Raw genomic sequence first — 21,055 nt, 5'->3', positions numbered from 1 at the left:
TCGTGACTCCACCACGACAGAAGCGCAGAACCATGCAAAACACTGACCACTGGTGCACAAAACTAGGGTCATGAAAAGGATTCCCTGACCCTAGAAGTCAGTTCGCAGAACGGGGAGGATGGGTGGGCGGTAAGGAATCTATTACTAATGTATGTCTCTTACAGACTTATTGTTACCGAAGGTAAGTAACTTGTTCATCTGAAAGAGACAATTAGTTATAGATTCTTCAGAATAGATCCCCAGCAATACCAACCCCGGAGGTGGGTCTGCGAATTAAGTACACACCGAAAGTCCTGGAGAACAGAACGGCCAAAAAGGCCGTCTCTACGGACTTGGCTGTCCAGGCAGTAGTGTTTTGTGAACGTGTGCGGAGATGCACACGTAGCTGCCTGACAGATGTCATTGATGGGGAGTACCCGTCTCAAAGCAGTAGTAGCAGCCGTCGCCCTGGTGGAATGGGCGTGCAATCCCACTGGAGGCTCCTTATTTGCCAAAGAGTAGAAGCTTTAATGTACAAAAAACCCACCGAGAGATGGCCCGTTTTTGCACGGCCCAACCTTTTTTGGCGCCCACGTAGCCAACGAAGAGCTGGTCATCCACCCAAATTTGCTTGGTGCGAGCCAAATAAAAGGAAAGCGCTTGTTTTGGATCTAGAGGGTGGAGCCTCTCTTCCTCCTTAGAAGGATGCGGAACCGGAAAGAAGGTGGACAAAGTGATGGTTTGACCAATGTGGAAAGAAGTAACCACTTTATGAAGAAAAGAGGGTCGAGTTCGAAGGACAACCTTGTCAAGATGAACCGTCGTAAATGGAGGTTTCAAAGAATGAATCTGGAGCTCTCTCACTTTACGACCAAAAGTAATGGCAACCAGAAAGGCAGTCGTTAAAGTGAGAAGTCTGAGAGAACATTTATGCAGCGGCTCAAAGGGAGCGCACATTATAAAAGTAAGAACCAAGTTCAAGTCTGACTGAGGCATTATGAAGGGAAAAGGAGGAAAAAGATGAGTAATGCCCTTAAGAAAGCAATTTACAACAGGGGACTTGAGGAGAGAAGGCTGATCAGGAAGCCTAAGAAAGGCTGAAATGGCTGAGAGATAGCCATTAAGAGTGCCCAGCCCAGAGTAGAGCCCTGCTGTGCCAAATAAAGGAGGAACAAGAGAAGCTCAGAAAGAGGGCCCCCCCGCCCTGTTTGTTGTAGTACCTCATGGCGTGGTGTTGTCCGTGAACACCTGCACTACTCTTCCCCGGACAGAGGGAAGAAATGCTTTCAGCGCAAGACGGATCGCCCGGAGCTCCAGAAGGTTGATGTGGCTGGAGATCACTGGGATGCGCTGGGATGCCCGAGGGTAACTGCGCGCTATATAAAATTTTAATAATAATAATAATAATAATCTGACCTCCGCCTCTCCCATGTGGCCGCCCCACATCCAGAAGTGATGAATCCGTCACCACAGTGAACTCTGGTTGGGGAAGGGAGAGGGATCTGCAGTTGACCCAATCCTGGTTCGTTAGCCACCACTGTAATTGTCGTGCAATACCCTCCGCGATCTGAAAAAAATCGGACAGATTCCCCTGATGTTGTGCCCACTGGAACTTCAGGTCCTACTGCAGAGCCTACGTATGCTACCTCGCATGATATACCAGCAGGATAAAGGAGGCCATGAGGCCCAGCAGCCTCAGGGTCATTCTGACCTAAACCCCAGATAGAGGCTGAAAGATCAGAATCTGAATTTCCCGGACTCGCTGCTCGGGAGGATCAGCCCAAAACTTCTGAGAGAGAGTCAGGTGTGACTTCAGCACGTTGATAGTGAACCCCAGTGAATGCAGGAGGTCTGCCGTAGTTGGGAGACGACAGCTTGGGGGGAGCCCACCTTCAACAGCCAGTCGTCAAGATAGGGGAAGACTGGAACCCCTGCCCTGCGCAGATGAGCTGCGACCACCGCCATCACTTTCGTGAACACCCACGGGACGCTTGTAAGGCCAAAGGAGAGCACAGTAAACTGAAAGTGCTCATGGCCTCTCATGACCATAGGTAGCGCTGGTGGGCCGGCAGGATAGGGATGTGCAAGTAAGCAGTTGTCGTTTCTGAGATCCAAGATAGGAGACAGGCCTTTGTCCTTCTTGGGCACCAGAAAATAGTGGGAATAGCAAACACAACCTACTTCTGGAGCAGGAACTTGCTCAATAGACCCCTTGGCGTAACTGCCTGTTGGAGAAGGGCCAAATGATCCTCTGACATGCAATGGTATTGAGGTGGCATGGATGGAGGGGTAGTCTCAAAGGGGAGGTAGTAGCCCCTTTGGACTATCTGCCAAACCCACATGTTCAACGTGGTGGTGCGCCAGTGGAGGATGTGATGGCGACTCCTGCCGCCTATGTGGTTCTGAAAATGATGGACCCTGCTATGATGTGGTACCGAAGCCCAACACTCGTGCCAGAAAATATCATCATACCATGACGAATTTGGTATCGGCAGACCGGTAATGATTGAGACATTATATCTATACATTTGCGTCACGATCGAGTGATGCAATCACCCTTAAATCGTAGTTTCTGTCTTGAACCCTCGGGTTCCATTTTGTGAGCGGCATCCATCTTGTGGTTGCCCTTACATAGTCAATTGACCAAGGCCGAATTCGATCTGAAAGGACACGTAGACCTTTGCTGACTCCTCTGTGACCTGGGCGAGCGGACTCCACTGCCTCCAGCCAAACCTGTTCGGGCAGTCCCCAACCCACTGCCCGAGCGAGATTAGCATCAAGGCATAACATGTCATAAACCATTTACCGCATACAAACCACGCTTTATCATACACACACCTGTCCCTGTTTCTTCTTTACGGCTAGTTTTATAAGGAGGAGGTGCCCGATTTTATTGGGGTTTCATCGATATCTGATGGAAGTTTTGGGCCTGGCTGGGTAATCTATCACAAACTGGACAAACGAAAATATGGGCTGGCCGTCATGACTTTGCTTTTTCATTGTTGTGAAAATATGTATATGACCATACTGTAAACCAAAGAATTCTTGCCTGAAGCCAATATTTTTGTATGAAAGGAGAAGGCTGGTTCTGTAAAAACAAACAGTCTCCTGAGAATATACACACCGTGCTGTTGTACTTCTAGGACGCTTGTTACTTGGTTGCAGCCAATAAAACTCGATCCTTGACATCACCTAGAAGACTCTGTGTTTCTGTGGTCCAGAACAGGAAGAACTCAAGAGGTCTCTGGGTGTTCCCCCTGGCACCACCGGGTTCCTAAAAACCCGGCACCTCAGTTGGCGCCCAACACGGGGCGGTATCAAGCGGTATCGGTCCAAGCCAGATGTTCGTGAGGAGCTTCGTGTGAAAATTCCAGAGGACGGCCAGCCACTTCAGCGACCCCTGTATGTCGACGTGGTTCCGAAGGTCTTTGCTGCGAGGTTCCCCGCGTCCCGACGGCTACGAAGGACTGCTGCCCTGACTATCGCCCTGTTTTGGACCCATTGATGCTTGGTAGAGCGAAACGATAGACGAGTCTTCTAGTGACGTCATCGATCATCAATACTTCAGTTAAGTATAAGTGGAGCGTCTCCCAGTCCTTAGTTTGGTTCTTAGTTTTGGTATCCTTGAGATACGCTTTGATTTGGAACTTGCAAGCGCCAAAGCTGAGGGACTCGTGTATTCACGAGAATATCGTATTCGATAATCCTTTGAAGTTTGAAGCTAGATTAGTGAGCGAAGATGCCTGGTCTTAGCAGACTTGGAAACTTGTTTTGTCTTGGTTGTAGTAGGGACTCCCGATTAGAGGATTCGTGTCCGGTTCCTCCAATTGGAACTCCAACATATGAACTCTATGTGAAGCACGGAGTAGGCCCTATCACATATAATGAAGTGTGGATAAAATACACCAGAAAAGATGGTGTTTTAAAATGGCCCCAATATGGTAGCTTTGATACAGAGATTTTAGATAATCTAGAGGTTAAACTTTTCAAGAAGAAAGCTCGGCCGGCGATGTTTGACTCCTTTCGCCTATGGCGCAAGGAAGCCAAACAGAAAGAAATGAAATTAGCAAAGAAAAATAAACGAGGTATGTCAATGGTACAAGCTGCCGTTGCATACAGGGACAATGAGGAAGAGCAAGAGAGTGAACAAATGCTTAGAAGTAGGAAGTTAGCAGTAGACAAATGAATGCTACCCAATGTTGCCACGTGAAGGACAAGGATCAAAAGGGACATCTGAGAAGGATCCTTTAATGTCCCACTTACTGAGTTCTCCAACCCCCTATGCACAAAATGCTACTGCACCCCCGCAGCGCTTTGTTATACCGCGTCCCGCCGCACAAACACCAGTTCTTCCACAAGCACCAGCTCCTCTTCAGCTGGTTTCTACTCCTCCGGCGCAGCCCTCTCAAGGGCCGCCGCCTTTGCTACCTACTCCATCTGCTTTTTCTACGACTTCGCCTACTGCTCCAACTGTTTATCCTAATGCTCTTTCTGCTACTGCCTCGACTTCTGCTTTACATCAGCCTGTCTTTTCTGGCGTATCTGCCTTTCTGCCTGCTTCTCCTTCTGTTCGACAGAGAGTGACGAACACTGTCAATGGTTTTTTCTCACCTTTCTTTGGGTCGCCTAAGACGACCCCTAATACCGAACGTAGACAGTTGCGGAGTCGACTGCCTGATTATCAGGAAAGAGAAGTGCTGAATGAGTTACACGTAAATGGGTTACTGATACAGTAAAGTATGATGTTCAGTCCGTTATGGAAGTCTTCCGTCAGTGGGAAGCATCTACACAGAGATACGTTTTTGAACAAATGTGTGTATTTCTTTGTGAGGATTTGAGAGGAAATGATCCAGAATGCAACATGCAAGAATTATTCAGTGTACGATTCAAGTTCTCAGAAGGCATGATTGTAGGTGCCGAGGTTGAACAAGTGATTGAGATGTTATTGTCATATAGAAGCAAGGGAAGCTATTCCCGATTACTATCTGAGTATGACATGCCAGGTAGGAAAAAGGTGCGACAGTATCCCATGAGAGAGGTTCCTCCAGTTTGGAGGGAAGGTGATGCAAATGCGAATCCAGCAATTCCGCCGCATTTCCAGCGTGTATGGGTACATGTTTCCTGGAAAAGATCTGAAGTTTTAGCGCTCAAACAGACATTACCTGATCCTCGCAAAAATCCTGCTGGGTATTATAAGGAGTTATCGCAGACTGACAGTTCATGTATCATGAATCTAGCCGAAGTAGACATGTTGTTTGGAAATGTTGTTCCACAGCCTTTATGGGGAAAGATTCGTCATGCAGACCATGATCAAGAGTTAGGTGATACATGGGTTAATATTGCTGCTGCTGATGCTAGACAAGTTGGTGGCTCTAAGCCCGAGCCTTTGGTAGCAGAACTTCCTGGTAGGATTATCACGTATATGAAGACTTTAATGCCTGAATTGCGTGTGAATTGGGACAAGTTATCTGCGTGCAAGCAGAAGAAAGATGAGAATGTGTCTGACTTTTTCACGAGGTTTGAAGAGACTTTCGTCGATCATAGTGGTCAGGATATGGCTACCGAGGGTGGCGAAAGATTGTTTGTTGACAAATTTGTACATAGTTTGCTTCCTGAACTATGTAATAAGTTGAAAGATTCAGAGAGAGCTTGGGCTGTTTCCACGTCAGCGCAGATTTTAGCCACAGCCCAGTACTACGAAAATAGGCGCAAAGACGAGCTAGAGAAGGCAGATAAAAAGACTAAAAATTTGAAAACTAAAGTCCTTCTCCAGCAAGCTTATCTGCCTCGTACTGCTAGTCAGCAAGATTATTAGCAACAACAGCAGTATTCAAGAAACTCGCAAAGAAACGAGTCTTCTCAACAGCGTTTACCATATGGTCCGAATCAGTGTGCGTATTGCAAGGAAGAGGGTCATTTCAAGAATAGTTGTCCGGCTTTGTTGCGACGTTTGAATGGTGTTTCTGGTGCACGAGGTAGAGATGTTCAACAGGCTCCTAGAGGTAGGGGCCGTGGAAACTTCCCCCAGAATGCTACTTCTTTTCCGCCTCAGAATTCCATGAATAGCTTTGATCAACAGAATAATGCGTTTTCTAGGACAGCTCAGTACTATGCTGATGACTACTATGCAGAAAACGAGAATGAGGGTAATGATTGCTAGGACAGCCATGGACAAAGAGAGGGAGTTGTTTCAGTTCCAGTAGATCAGAATGGACCTTATGTTGAGGTGATTACATCAGGTGTGTCAGAGCCTTTTCTGCTGGATACTGGTGCTACAAAGAGTTCTATTATGCACTCAAAACTTCCTGGTGCACCTTTGTCTGGCGAAATGAATGTTTCAGTAGGTTTTTCTGGCGCCCCTGTTAGGAACCCGATCTCTAGTCCTATGCCCCTTTCTGTTGGGCCATGTGAATTAGAAGCACCCCTCATTCTTACAACAGGTTGTGGTGAAAATTTGTTGGGATTAGATCTGTTAAAGAGATTATATGAGACATTGTACTGTTCTCCTTCGGGAGTACAACTTACCCTAGGTAAGAAAGTGATTTCTCCAATGTATTTGTCAAGGGAAAATATTCCAACAGAATTGTTGTCTCTTCCGGATATACTTTGGGCTACTGGTTCTAATGATGTGGGTCTTTTGGAAATAGCGCCATATGTCATAACATTGAAAGCCAATGTTAGGTTGCCACGTATTCCCCAATACAAGATCTCTAGCGAAGGTGAAAAGGCGTTGTTAGCAATCATTTACGATCTGATTGAGAAAGAGGTCATTGAAGAGACAACAGGCAACGTTTGTAACAGTCCTGTTTTGCCGGTTTTAAAGCGTATTGATCCTTCCCAGCCACCTGTGTACAGATTCGTGGTTGACCTTAGAGAGGTGAATAAGATTGTTGTGCCACAGTTTCCAGTTGTTCCTGATATCACTGCCCTATTGACTATGGTTCCAGCTTCAGCCACTTGGTTCTCGGTGATTGACTTGAAGAATGCTTTCTTCAGCATCCCTATTAGAGAGGAGAGCAGAGATATTTTTGGCTTCAATTTAGAAGGCCGAAGTTTCCGCTTCAAACGCGCTCCTCAGGGCTACTGTGAAAGTCCATCAATATTCAGTCAAGCTCTGAAATCACAACTTGACACGATTGTTCTATCAGATGGTGCAACTCTGATTCAGTACGTAGACGATTTGCTAGTCGCTGCAGATACTGAGGAGATTTGCAAGCAAGCCACATTGTCATTGCTGCGTCATTTATGTGATATGAAGCACAAAGTCTCTCTTTCGAAACTGCAATTTTGTCGACAAGAAGTGACCTACTTAGGTCACATCTTATCGAAGGAGGGAAGGAGACTGACCCCAGAGAGAATACAGGCAATTGCAAAATTGAGTGTCCCAAGGACACAGAGAGAAGTGCGTGCTTTCTTGGGCATTACATCATATTGCAGACAATGGATACCGAATTTCTCATTGGTGGCCAAACCTTTGGTGGCATTAACTTGCAAGGATACACCGAAACCCATTCCGTGGTCTGAAGATTGTCTGAAAAGTTTTCACGAGTCGCGTGATGCATTATGTTTGGCTCCTGTGTTGGGTACCCCCGACTACAGTAAGCCTTTCACATTATATGTCCACGAGATGGAAGGTTGCGCATTATCAGTCCTGACACAGTCCTTTGGGGACAAACAGCGTCCATGCGCGTACTTTTCAGTGACTCTAGATCCCGTAGCTAAGGCATTACCAAGTTGCTTGAGGGCCACTGCTGCAGCAGCTGTCTGTATTCGACAGTCTGCTGGGTTAGTAATGAATAATACACTAATAGTTATGGTCCCACATGCAGTAGACATTTTGCTAAACAGAACAAAGACACAGCACTTAACTAGTGCTCGACTGTCAAGCTATGAGCTGACACTGTTAGCGAGTCACATACACATAAAGAGGTGTGATGCATTAAACCCCGCCACGTTATTGCCCATTCCAGCAGAGACAGATGAGGTCGAACAACATGACAGCTGTTTTAGGACAGAAGAAGAGACAAAAGGGAGAGTAGACTTGCAGGACACTCCTCTTCCTGAATGTAATGATACCTTATGGGTTGATGGTTCGTGTTTCAAGTTGCCGAATGGTGATACGACTGCAGCATATGCTGTGACAACGTTGCATACGATTGTAGAAACTGCACGTATCCCACACAATTCTGCGCAAGCAGCTGAGTTGATTGCACTCACAAGAGCGTGTGTGTTGGCAAAAGGAAAATGAGTGAATGTGTATACAGATAGCCAATACGCCTTTGGCGTAGCTCACAGTTTTGGACGATTGTGGCGTGAACGTGGGTTCCTGACGTCGCATGGTGCAAAAATCCAGCATGGTCAGCTAGTAAATGAGCTTCTCGAGTCACTGACCTTGCCACTACAAGTTGCGATTGTGAAATGCAGTGCACACAGAAAGATTCAAGATGATGTTGGTCGTGGAAATGCATTTGCAGATGAAGTTGCAAAAGAGACTGCAAGGAACGTGATGAGTCGAATGTATGTTGCAGGTCCCGCAAGATGGATATGTGATGTGGGTATGTGTGAAGACACGATTGAGAGTGTGAAGTCTATCCAATCCGAAGCCACAGAGAGAGAGGTGAATGAATGGAGAGAAAGCAAGGGTAGATTAGATGTGAATGGTTGTTGGGTCGAATTGTCAGAGCATCAGAGATGGTTGTTGCCCGATGCGTATGTGCTTGCAGTGGTGGCAATGGCTCATGGAATGGCTCACATCAGTGTGAAAGGGATCTGTAAGTTGTTGGCCCCAGTATGGCAGAATAGTTGCATCCCTAAATGTGCAGAGAATGTGGTCAAGAACTGTATGGTATGTTTGAAGTAGAATCCTGGTAAGGGAACTCCAACTCCAGCTGGTCATTTTGCGCCTCCAACGTACCCGTTCAAGGTTTTGCAGCTAGATTTCATCCACATGGAGAGGTGCAACAATCTGAAATACGTACTCGTTGTTGTTTGTGCCTTTTCCAGGTGGGTGGAAGCGTATCCCCTTAAGGACAATGCTGCCTTGTCCACAGCCAAAGCCCTTGTCAAAGAATTCTTCCCTAGGTTCGGAATGCCTCGAATGATCTGGAGTGATAATGGGAGTGAATACGTGGGACGAGTGATGAAGAGAGTGTGTGAGAGTCTAGGCATACACCAGAAGTTCCACGCTGCAAATCACCCCCAATCAGCTGGATTAGTAGAATGCTACAACGGCACCCTATAGCTAAAATTAGCCAAAATTCAAGCGAGCACTGGTCTTAAATGGCCTGATGCCCTGCCTTTGGCACTCCTATCTACCAGAATGACTGTCCACTCTAGAGTGGGACTTAGTCCCCATGAAATAGTGTTCGGTCGCCCAGCAAACATATGGGGAGTGCCAAGGCCCAAAAAGCTCAGTGAAATTGAGCATCCTGTACTGCTTGACTATTTGTACGAATTGACGGCTAAATTGCGTGTTTTACACCAACAGGTCCATGACTCTCTGCCTCCGGTCTCTGAAGCTCCAGGACATCAAATCGATCCTGGGGAAAAACTTTCAGCGAACAAAGAAAGAACAGCCCAGCTGGACCGGCCCACACCTCGTCCTTCTTTCCACAAGATCAGCCGTTCGTGTGGAAGGAAAGAAGAACTGGAACTGGATCCACGGGAACCACTGCAACGGATCCGTCTGCCTCTGCCCTATGACCGGTGGGTCCAGGAGGGTGTCGCCGACTCAGAGACTGAATCTGTGCCTCGCTTCTTACCCTTCAGTGATGCACGTTTGAAAGGAACTGCTACAGAAAAGGAGAGCGATAACATTCTGCAAGGATTTGTGCCACCGTCAATGCAGTTGGACACTACAGAACCTGAAGTCTTGTTTCAAGACCATACCATACCAGGAAAACAACGGTATAATATGAGGCCAAGGAAAACGAACTAATAAAAATGAACTAATAAAGTTTTTCTTTCCCCCAAGAACTATTTTTGATTGTGCAGCTCTCTCATCCAGGAAATTTGCTCATTTTTGATTTTCGAACCGCCATCTGGTTCTGCTGCTAGGGTCGCGGTTGCCACAGTCTTCAGAGTGCAGCTGGAGACGGTTAGGTCGACAGTTCTGGTTGGTCTAAGGGAGTTACACTGGACTGAACAGAAGCACTCCTTAGCAGAATCAATCTCCACCGCGGGCAGCAACTTAGAGGATGGAGTTTCCAAAGATGTAGAGACCTGCTAGATCTACGAACTTTGAAAAGAGAGTATGCGCTGTGATGGCGAAAAAAAAATCTTATAATAATATCCATCCTAATGTTGTGTAGTATAATGATGTTTTTGGTGGGCTATACGTTGTTCACCTTTCGAGTTACATTTGCACACACCACGCAGCCAACACCTCCTCCTACTGTTTCCCCGCACTCTTTTCACCCTCTACCTGAACACGAGTCTGCCAGGAGATTAGAATTTGTAAATAACTCATTCGTCCAGCTCCTACATCAGCACCAGTCTGTAATGAACACAACGAATTGTTGGGTATGTGGACTCATGCCACACACGACAGATAAGGGTATCCCGTACTTTGTCCTGCCATTTAGTTACCATGGTTCTCTGTGGGCTTTCCAGACAATGTTCCGGTTTGCCATAGAACCGTACCCCCGCGTCCCACAGGAAGAAATTCAAGCAACAAGGCACTAGAGGCAGGAATCAGGAATATGAGCAGGGATATCGGCACATATCGAACGATTCCCAAAGATGAGTTTACCCCATACAGTAGATGGAATATAACGAAGTATGGGATTTCCTTGAGTATGAGTCAGCAAGCAAAGAAATCCTCCCCAATCTGGATAGTACCCCATCAAGGTCACCTATGTCTGCAGGGAAATGGCAAAAACCCTAGAGCTCAGTTAGGGAAGAGTGTCTGTACTGAGACTTACGTTTTCTCGTCTCAGACCACTCCTTCATTCCTAGCAGCTAAGGGTACCTACTTCGTCTGCCACGATAGAGCGTATACATGGTTGCCCCCTGACTTCTCAGACACATGTTTTATCTCGTTTCTTCTGCCACTCACCTACACGGCCGAGGCAGACTACCATTGGACAAGGACAGTTAGGGGTGTCGTGAGTAAAGAGGACACTGCGGAACAGGAGTTTGGAGATTTCGCAAAAGGTTTTCTGTCGTTTTGGGGGCCTATGGTGAACAGCAGGAACATTCGCCAATTGACAAGGGTAGTTGAATCCGCCGTGACTGAAACGGCTGGTGCCCTTAGTAACTTGACTGCAGAGCTCCAGTCGGACCGCCTTATGACTCTTCAGAACAGGGTTGCCCTAGATGTCATACTTGCAGACCGTGGTGGGGTATGTAAAGTGATCCAATCCAGTTGCTGCATTTTCATCCTTGACAATGCTCCGACAGTGTACCAGGCCATCTCCAAACTGCACAAGATCTCTGATTCCATTCACGTGGATAAAGGGGACTGGTCATTGCTGGGGTGGTTCTGGGAACTGATATCTGCCTGGGGATGGAAAACTCTGATATTCATTGGAATGATCTTAGCCATTGTAATGACCGGATTTTCCGCTTAGATGGGATCAGCCCCTAGGGGCCCCTCTAACCCAGCCAAAACGTAATCACCTCCCTCCTTAGAACGTATTTACAATGGGTATGGATACATATATGTACATTTCGTACCTAAGGATGGGGAAATAGCAATAAACATGCATAGGTTTTCTACCATATCCTATTCATATCAGCTAGTCTCGCGGCCACTCAGACCCAGACTAATCTACCCTGGGGCAGATATGACACACAATCCGGCGTGTCTACATACATGGGTCTGCAGCCCCAGTGCTCTCATTTACACACGGTCCGCAATCTGGCAGACCTCCACGCTGGTCTCCTCCCCAACGCTCTCATTTACACACAGCCCCAATCCGGCAGGCCTCCACGCTGGTATCCCCCCCAGCGTTCTCATTAACGCCGCATATCAACGATGACCACTTTCCTATGGACACCTATGGGAGCAACTTCTCATTTATCTACTTGGGATAAAACTATGACAATGAAAGTTTAGTACGGTTCTCCTAATTATAATATGTACCTTCTGCTCCTGGCATCAAAGGTCCCCTCGCTTCCTATTTGCTTGATCACTCCTTACCTGATCGGGATTTCACATCCGTTCATGCAAACAATGCTCAACTAGAGGCAGAAGTTACCAAGATTGAACAAGAATACAAGGCACATGTCAGTTCACTAACAACTGGGGTCATTTTTATTACAACAATATAGACACATACACAGATCTGTATTATAATGGACACATCCACATGTAACTGACAAAGACTATAGATAGAACACACCGCTGCAAGGAAAAGGATTAGAAATACAAAAGCCTAGGGAATAAAGACAAGATTAAGATGTAAGTGTACAGGGGACTAGTTCAGACTACCTCACCTATTAGAAGGAAGATTTCTCTCTCTGACCCTGGTGGGATCAGGGCTCTCTCTGTCTCTCCCTCCGTCACCACATCACCACGCCTCTGGTTCAATTGCTCCAGCTGACAGCCTTCTTTGATGCTCTCTGCACTGCTCTCTCTCTCTTCATCAATCATCTGCCTTCTTTCTCCATTCCAGAACTGTACTCTATTCTGCAGCTCCAGCAGACATCCTGTTCTCTCCTCTGCAAGAACCACTCTGCTCTGACTCCAAGCTGAACTGACCTCCAAGCTGAGCTGCACACAAGCTGGACTGAACACTCCTCCTCTCCTGTAGCTCGCTAATATGGAAGCTTGTCCTTTCATGGAAAGTTACGGTCAGTAACCTGCCGCCCACCAAATTCTTGTACCTCCCCGTACCAAGGACACGTTCCCAGCTGGCCAGCCTGAAGTTGTGTCTTCGGAGTGGAGAAAAATACATTCCTTCGATAAGGGCCAGCCTGAGCCGGTTCTCTCCAAGCGAACAACAGCTTTAACTATAAACTTTACCTTTACTCTGCAAGCCTCTCAGCTCCATCAAGATGGAGTCTCTCTAGTTCTGAGCCTTATAGGCCTAAGAAGGATGAAATAACCCTTAGCTCTGTCAGAGTACCTACATAAACCATACCAATGTTTAATATAAAGTCAGGACCACAGGATCCACCCTCTACTATAAGCAAGTATGTCAAAGCCAATAGGCAATAGACAGATTAGAGTCAAGAATAAGGGATCTATCATCATATTAAGCAGCTATCCTCTTCTAGGTCTGGAAAAAAGGGCTTAAAAGGGCCAACACAAGCTAGGAATACGTATCCTAGATGTGAGCAAGATTAAAGTCTATACTACTGCCCACTAGGGCCAAAAACCCTGTCAAGACAGCCATTCTCTTTATGTTCTGCCTGTGTGTACAGTGCGCTCCTGCAATATGTGGCCTCTGTGCTACATCATGTGTAAGGAAGCCTGTGTCAAGGGACGAACTGAGCAACAGAATGATGCTACAGCAGCATCTCAATGACTTCATGAACACCGATTTGGACTCAGATTAGCATGAGTCATTGCCTAACTAAGGGCAAAAGGAGGGTCTGTGGTTCTGAAAATGATGGACCCTGCTATGATGTGGAACCGAAGCCCAACACTCGTGTCAGAAAATATCATCATACCATGACGAATTTGGTATCGGCAGACCGGTAATGATTGAGACATTATATCTATACATTTGCGTCACGATCGAGTGATGCAATCACCCTTAAATCGTAGTTTCTGTCTTGAACCCTCGGGTTCCATTTTGTGAGCGGCATCCATCTTGTGGTTGCCCTTACATAGTCAATTGACCAAGGCCAAATTCGATCTGAAAGGACACGTAGACCTTTGCTAACTCCTCTGTGACCTGGGCGAGCGGACTCCACTGCCTCCAGCCAAACCTATTCAGGCAGTCCCCAACCCAATGGCCGAGCGAGATTATCATCAAGGCATAATATGTCATAAACCATTTACCGCATACAAACCACGCTTTATCATACACACACCTGTCCCTGTTTCTTCTTTACGGCTAGTTTTATAAGGAGGAGGTGCCCAATTTTATTGGGGTTTCATCGATATCTGATGGAAGTTCTGGGCCTGGCTGGGTAATCTATCACAAACTGGACAAACGAAAATATGGGCTGGCCGTCATGACTTTGCTTTTTCATTGTTGTGAAAATATGTATATGACCATACTGTAAACCAAAGAATTCTTGCCTGAAGCCAATATTTTTGTATAAAAGGAGAAGGCTGGTTCTGTAAAAACGAACAGATTCCTGAGAATATACACACCGTGCTGTTGTACTTCTAGGACGCTTGTTACTTGGTTGCAGCCAATAAAACTCGATCCTTGACATCACCTAGAAGACTCTTTGTTTCTGTGGTCCAGAACAGGAAGAACTCAAGAGGTCTCTGGGTGTTCCCCCTGGCACCACCGGGTTCCTAAAAACCCGGCACCTCACCTACTGGCAATTGGTGGCCCTGAAAGGTCAGACTAGGAGGGTTTGGAGGCTGCTGCAGAAAGCGCGCTGGTGGACTGGCCAGCTCGCTGGCCCCCAGACCCATGACGGTGGGTCCTACTTCCCCGGCCACACAGGGGCTGGACAGTTTGCTCTGGCCAGTGGGCCTGAGTGGGATGTGGCAGGACACCCCCTCCGTCGCCACAAAAGGGGCGAAAGCAGACTGAGCAGGGCGGGTGGAGAGGCCCAAGGATTTGGCCGTAGCCCGAGAGTCCTTTAAGCGCTCTAGCGTGTTGTCTGCTATGTCACCGAACAAGCGACAGCCATCAAAAGGTATGTCCAGCAAAGTAGTTTGGACATCCCCGGAAAAAACAGTTGACCTCATCCCGGCGTAGTGTTGAAGGGCTACCGACATTGAAATTTTCCTGCCTAGCGAGTCGGCGGTGTCCAGTCCACATCTTATGGTGAACTTGGCTGTGTCTCTCCTCTCTGCGACTGCACGCGAGAGCACAGCCTGGGCCTCCTCCGGGCACTGTGGCAAGCACCTGCACTACTGTATCCCGCACAGAGGAGGTCTAACGGCCCAATAGACAATCAGTGTTCACTGACCGCAGGCCCAAACTTGAGAAGGAACATCTTCTTCCCAAGATGGTCCAGCTTTTTGGATTCCCTATCAGGTGGTGCGTTAGGGAATGCACATTTGTACGTAGAGGCTTCGTCCACCAAGCTCTCAGGGGTGGGGTGATGGGAGAGGAAAAGTGGTTGCCCAGAGCCGGGCGGTGGCATCCGGCAATCATTCTATCCACAGGAGCCCCTGTGTTGGCTCTGGACCAGGTGCCCAAAAGGATGTCAGCAAGGGCTTCATTGAAAGGCAGCAGGGGCTCCGAAGAGGCCATTGCCGGTTAAAGCTCTTCAGTCAGGAGATTCGTCCACCGTAGGTAGCTCGAGGTTGAAGGCCTTGCCCGCCCTACGCAACACCACTGCATATGAAGCACCCTCCTCCGTAGCCATGGTAGGAGGAGACAACATGCCAAGGTCTGGGGAGGTATCCAGACCACTGGCGTCTCCCAACTCCTCTCTCCAGTCCTGGTCAAATAACTGGTCAGTCAGAGGGTCTAAAGACCCCTCCCAGTTCTCCTCGCCCTCCTCTGGTTGCCAATCTGGTCTGTAGGAAACACCAGGGTCGAATAGAGGTACAAAAGTACCGCTCGGCGCCGGATTCAGCGTCGGTCCGGCTCTGTGTCCAAGTCAGGGTGGAGGCTGAGGTCGACGCCGGCAGGGAATTCAACCGGCGTCAGAAGCGGACGTGGTGCCGGTGAAATCGGCACTGGGGAAGGAGTTAGAAGGTTGACCGGCGCCGATCGGTATCCAGGCCTGGATCCAATGAGACCTTGTGGTGCCGGAGCCGCCGGTGTCGAAGGCCCAGGGCCCACAGTTGTGCTGCCCAAAGGTGGCTTGCAACCTTCGCAGAAACTCCGAAACTGGGCAGGGGTCGCTCCGGCTTCCGAAAAAGGAGCGAAACTCTGAATCGACCCTTCAGGCTCTGCATGCGGAGCCACGGGAAGGGCACCGTCCGCAACCCTCGCTGCTCTGGCTGGCGGACGAGGAGAAGTTGAAGAGCAAAAATGCTTTTTCAACTTCTTCGTGTGCTTCGACTTACCAGAGGAGTGCGAAGACTTCGATGACGCATGGTGGTGACTCAGCGACCGGTCCCTCGACCTCCCACGCAACCGGGACTTCTGGCAGCGTGGAGCGGACTGCCAGGCCTTGAGAAGCTTTCAGGAGCGCTCCCGCAAACACTTCAGATTCATGGTCCAGCAGTTGCAGCACGACTTGGGACCATGGTTGCGCTCCAGACACCACAGGCAGACGAGGTGCGGGTCCATACAAGATATCAGTTTGCGACAGGTATCGGAAGCTTTAAAGACGGGCCAAGTAGGACTGGACATCCCTGCGTTCACCAGGAGTCGATAGACGCACAAAACGGTGTCGACAAAAGTCGCAAAAAAGTCGGTCAAAAAGTGACTGGAGGTACCGCTCTCTCCGGATCTGCGCTAGCTGGCGCGGAAAAAGAAAAAACTGACATCAGCGCGCGAGGGCAGCGTCTAAGTAGCTACTGTGACGTCATTCCGGCAACCACGTTGCCAACGACGAAAGCGGCGCCGACTGATGCCACCTTTCGACGGAAAGAGGTACTGCTGGCGAAAAAATTCCCCGGATCCAGTCTGATGCCTGGGGATAATGCTAAAGTTAAGGGATCTATAACTAATTGTCTCTTTCAGATAAATGCTTTTGATAAAGCACAGATGGTTCAGGTTTCTAAAGGCGCCACCACGAAAGTCTATCAAGTAAGTGAATCTATGGACAATATTTCAAGGAAGAACCAGTATCTTCTCTCTAGCAATAAGTGATTACAACCAGAATTTCATAGAAAACTGCACACAAGGTCATGTAACAAAGTATAGGCATGGTATTTGTTATATAGTTTTAAGGGAGAAAGGACTTACCAGCGGAGGCACAATGCTGTAAAAGTTGCGAAGGTGCATGTTCTTTATGCTTCGGAATTCAGAGGCAAAGACTTCCACAAGCATTTTAAAATATTCAGTGCCTTCAGCAGAATTTCGTGTCAGATCACCAAGGACGGAGTCCAAATGCCTGCATAAAAAAAGTTCATTTTGCTGATTAGCTGTATCTTTCAATGGTTGTTCACTGACATCAGAAGAATCTCACTAATAAACAGGATATGACTATGACAAGTACTAAACCCATCAAAGTAGGAAAATTGCGACCAGGATGCGCATTTGTAAATTAAGAATTCTCAAGCCACAAATAGCCAACATCTATGGCTCCAGGGATTTTTATGCACAAATAGCCCAAAGAGCAGCAAGGCTGCATAAACCAAATAACAAAAACATAATTGGCAAGTTTTTGAATCAGTACTATTCTCTCTCTAACGATTCCTGTCACTTTTAATAATAAAAAGAATATTGCAAGTATAAATAATACATATATTTTCCACATACACATTTCTGGATAGAAATGTGGTACACATTTATAAGTCATTCTGGATAAGCATTTGGTTCATAAGTTATTTTCTATAGGTTTAAACTGAAAGAGAGCTGTTTGTTATATCAAAACCACTGAAATTCAAAGACAGGAAAACAGATTTTTGAGATCTCTCTTGAGAGTGGGCCTGAGAACCCAGCTAGCTGCAATAAGGCTTGAATCGCATTTCTAACACATATGATTTAGGACCTGTCATGCTGTGGATCAGGCTTCAAGCGAACCCTTATGCAGGTGCAAATAAAAATACTTTTTCCACAGTTTCAAAACTGGCACATCATAGGAAATGCAAGTTGTTTGACCACGTAGGCAAAACATTGTTAAATACTGGGCTGATAGAACTATGTGTAACCCCAACCTTGTAGATGTGTCTACTGCTGAGCTGGTAAAGCATAGCTACTGGAAAAATAACTACAACAGCCATATCAAATGAGCGAAGGGAGTTGCTGCTGTCAGGATACTTATACCTAAAGGCAAACCTAGAATTAGAATCCTGCTTAACTGAGATCACCCCAGAACTATGCCATACAGTTTGTTTCTGTATATCTACATTAAGTTAGGCGCTGTGCGATTGATATGAAAGGGGGGTGGGAGGGGGCGGGTGCATTTGACAATATAAAGCATTTTATGCTAATTTGCTCAAAAACAGGTGTACAGCGCAAGAAATTATCGTTGCCTTGTGTAGGCAACATGAGATGACCAACTTTGAAGAAGCCATGTATGTTACAAGGCAAATGATGTGATCAGAATGCTAAGAACAGCCAAGCCAAAGCTGTTATAGGATAGATGATGTGCTAGCTTTGGGTACAGCAGCAGTGCGCATTTGGTCAGCCTCGTAATAATAGATGGGCACACATCATGGCTAGGCCGGCCAAGACAAAAGCTGCACATAATATGAAGTTGTAACCACCTATTTTATTGATTGTTCTTTGAAACTTTAAGTTTGAGGAGTGGTTCTTGTTGTATATTGCATGTCACCTGTATAATTCTTTTACTACTTCTCTTTTCAGGTTATTGTTTATTGTATTGTTTGTTTCACTTGTAATCACACTGTGGCATCAGAGAACAGTATACATCCTGAATACATTTTGAATGATGAATCCTTAATTTTAAGACATTAACCCCCAGATGCATCAAAGTTATGTTTAGCGAGTCCTTAATAGCGAATTTTAAGAAATCTCTATTAAAAGACTCGCAAAACGGGATGCATGTAGGAATCGCAATGTTATTTGCGATTCCTACTGATTCATTATTCGCGGTTCGCAAATTGCTAATCGCAAATAAGGAATGGCTTTCCCATTCATTCGCAAATGTGCCACAATTTCAAGGGTGCCAGAGTGTCCAAAGGACACCCTGTTGCACCCCTGAAATGGTAATGTTCACTGGTGTTGCGCGCACACATGTCCTAAGGACGTGTGTGTATGTAATATACAACTTAGAAAAATGCAGTAAAGTGCATATTTCTAGGTTTTTGCTTTTTACCACGTAGTTTGGATTCGCGGTAAATAGCGACCCCAGATTGCGATTTCGCAATCTTGGAATGGTTCAAGCATTGCATTTAAGGAATCGCAAATTATGATTCCTTAAATGCAATCGCAATTTGAGAACTCGCAATTATTTGCGAATTCTTAAATTGCGAGTGCATGAACCCTGGATGCATCTCAAATGCCATTTTTGCGGGCGCAAACAGGCAAATTTTGCCATTCACACCGTTTGTGTTCGCAAAAATGTTTGATGCATCTACTTGTAAGCACTTTATGACTTAGTATTAACGCTCTTTATTTAATCTTGTCACCAACAGGCCAAGTCAGTCTGGTGGCTATGTGCTGAAGGTTATTCATCTGTCCCTCCAACAATACGTGGTATACAGGGGCAACAATGTTTTTGCAATCGGAAGGTGCAAGTAGACCTTTTGAAGCGCATTAGGCTATATTCAGATTAATGTTTGCGATATTCAAGAAGTATTCTCGCATCTGTGGATACTCAAAGAACCCTATGTTAGCAATTGAAATCACAAGACCAATGAAGAACAAGCATTTACAATGCAATGGTCTCGGCAATATTATAGGTAGAGCTATTGGTATTGTTTTTTTTTTACCCTAAATAAATGGCATTGTAATTTCTGTTGGCATTAGCGAAATATTTTGGATATGTGTTACCTATTGCATTAGCAGAGAGACCTATGTGTAAACTACACCAAATAGTGAAAAAAGGGCTTAGCATTTTAGGAGCGGGTGGATGGGGGCGGGGGGGGGGAAGCTTTTCAGACAAGGTGTTAAGAGAACTTCGTGTGGTAAATACAAGGTTAAGTCCCAGCCAATGCTTGTTTTATTATTACTTTCCAGATGAGCACCACCTGGCAATGTCCTTTGAAATGAATGCCTCTAATAAGCTCATGATGCAAGGTAACTCATTCATCGTAGCATTTTGAATCTGCAGGGAAAAAAAAAGAAAGGTGAAAAAACAAAATAGCATACCTATGGATCCAAGAACCTTGCATGTTTATATGTTCTGGCATTCAGTACTATTGCATCAGAATAACAAATTTTTGTCATGAATTTTGACCTTCTGTCCTGAATTTTTGTCCTGAATTTTGACCCTTTGTCCTGAATTTTTACACTGACCGTCCTGAATTTGCACCATGCCAGTTGGTAACCCTATTTCGCACCTTTAAATGGACATCGGCAGCATACAGCCTCTGCAAACGTGCTGCAAGTCCACTATTTACTGCAGTTTTCGGTTTGTTTTTCCTGCTTTCATGTGATTTCAGCTTCTCACGGGGTGACCGGGTGAAGTGAGCTGAAATCGTGTGACACACGGTGGCACCATGTGAGCTGGCAGGGATGCATTCAGCCAAAACTGTGGCACAGACGATCGCTTACCTTACCACTTTGAGTGCTGACGTTATGTGTTCGGGCCCCTGCTGCCTGGAAAGGTTTCAGCAGCGCAGGCCGTGATCAGGAGGGGCTAGAGCGCTTACATCTGTGCTCTGTGCATGCTTGAAAGAGAATTTACGGGCTTTCTGCTCGCGCATTTCTCTAGTCGAGTCACCTCTGAAGACTGGATATTTTTCTATTTGAAAAACAGGCTACTTCAAAGATGTTGTAAATCTCTCCCAAGTGGCCGGTCGCTTATGTGAGAAGTCACAGTACTATGAAGATCCGTGCCGCAGGGGGAAACGATTGGAAGTACGTTAAACGCACGTTCTCCGGGTCAGAAATAAATCATTACTTCTTTTTTCCACATAGAGTATACCTAAAAGCTTCAGAAAAACGAACACGTTTTCTATTTGTGGATTTCAAATCAAATCTGGTAAATTATGTCTCCCTGCGTGCTCCCTCACCTGCCCCTACTTGGCATTAGAAACCGCGCGCATGTGAAAATGCGTGTCGTGCAACGCCTGTTCCTCTGTTGTCTCCTTGTTATCTCTCAATGACGTGACATGTGCACCTAAACAAAACACAACATGACGGAAATTCCCATTTTAGAGCACGCAGCAGGAAGATAAAAAAAGCAGAAACGGGTGTCACGCGTCAAAAATTATATGCCTGAAATAAGGAAAATAAAAGACTGCAAG

At 46.4% G+C, this 21,055-nt stretch overlaps 1 protein-coding gene across 1 annotated transcript in view; it reads right to left on the bottom strand.

The window, feature by feature from the left end:
- Positions 1-21,055, bottom strand: part of WASHC4 (WASH complex subunit 4) — a 975,954-nt gene that overhangs the window by 254,024 nt on the left and 700,875 nt on the right. Inside the window, exon 29 of the mRNA XM_086919270.1 lies at positions 16,923-17,070. Within this exon, the coding sequence (XP_086775396.1) occupies positions 16,923-17,070 (148 nt within the window). The remainder of the gene's footprint in view (positions 1-16,922; positions 17,071-21,055) is intronic.

The sequence above is a fragment of the Lissotriton vulgaris genome, chromosome 1_1, assembly GCF_964263255.1.
Source record: "Lissotriton vulgaris chromosome 1_1, aLisVul1.2, whole genome shotgun sequence".
Taxonomy (NCBI): Eukaryota; Metazoa; Chordata; class Amphibia; order Caudata; family Salamandridae; genus Lissotriton; species Lissotriton vulgaris.
Note: the sequence above shows the minus strand (reverse complement) of the source record. Positions and strands in the feature narration are given on the sequence as shown.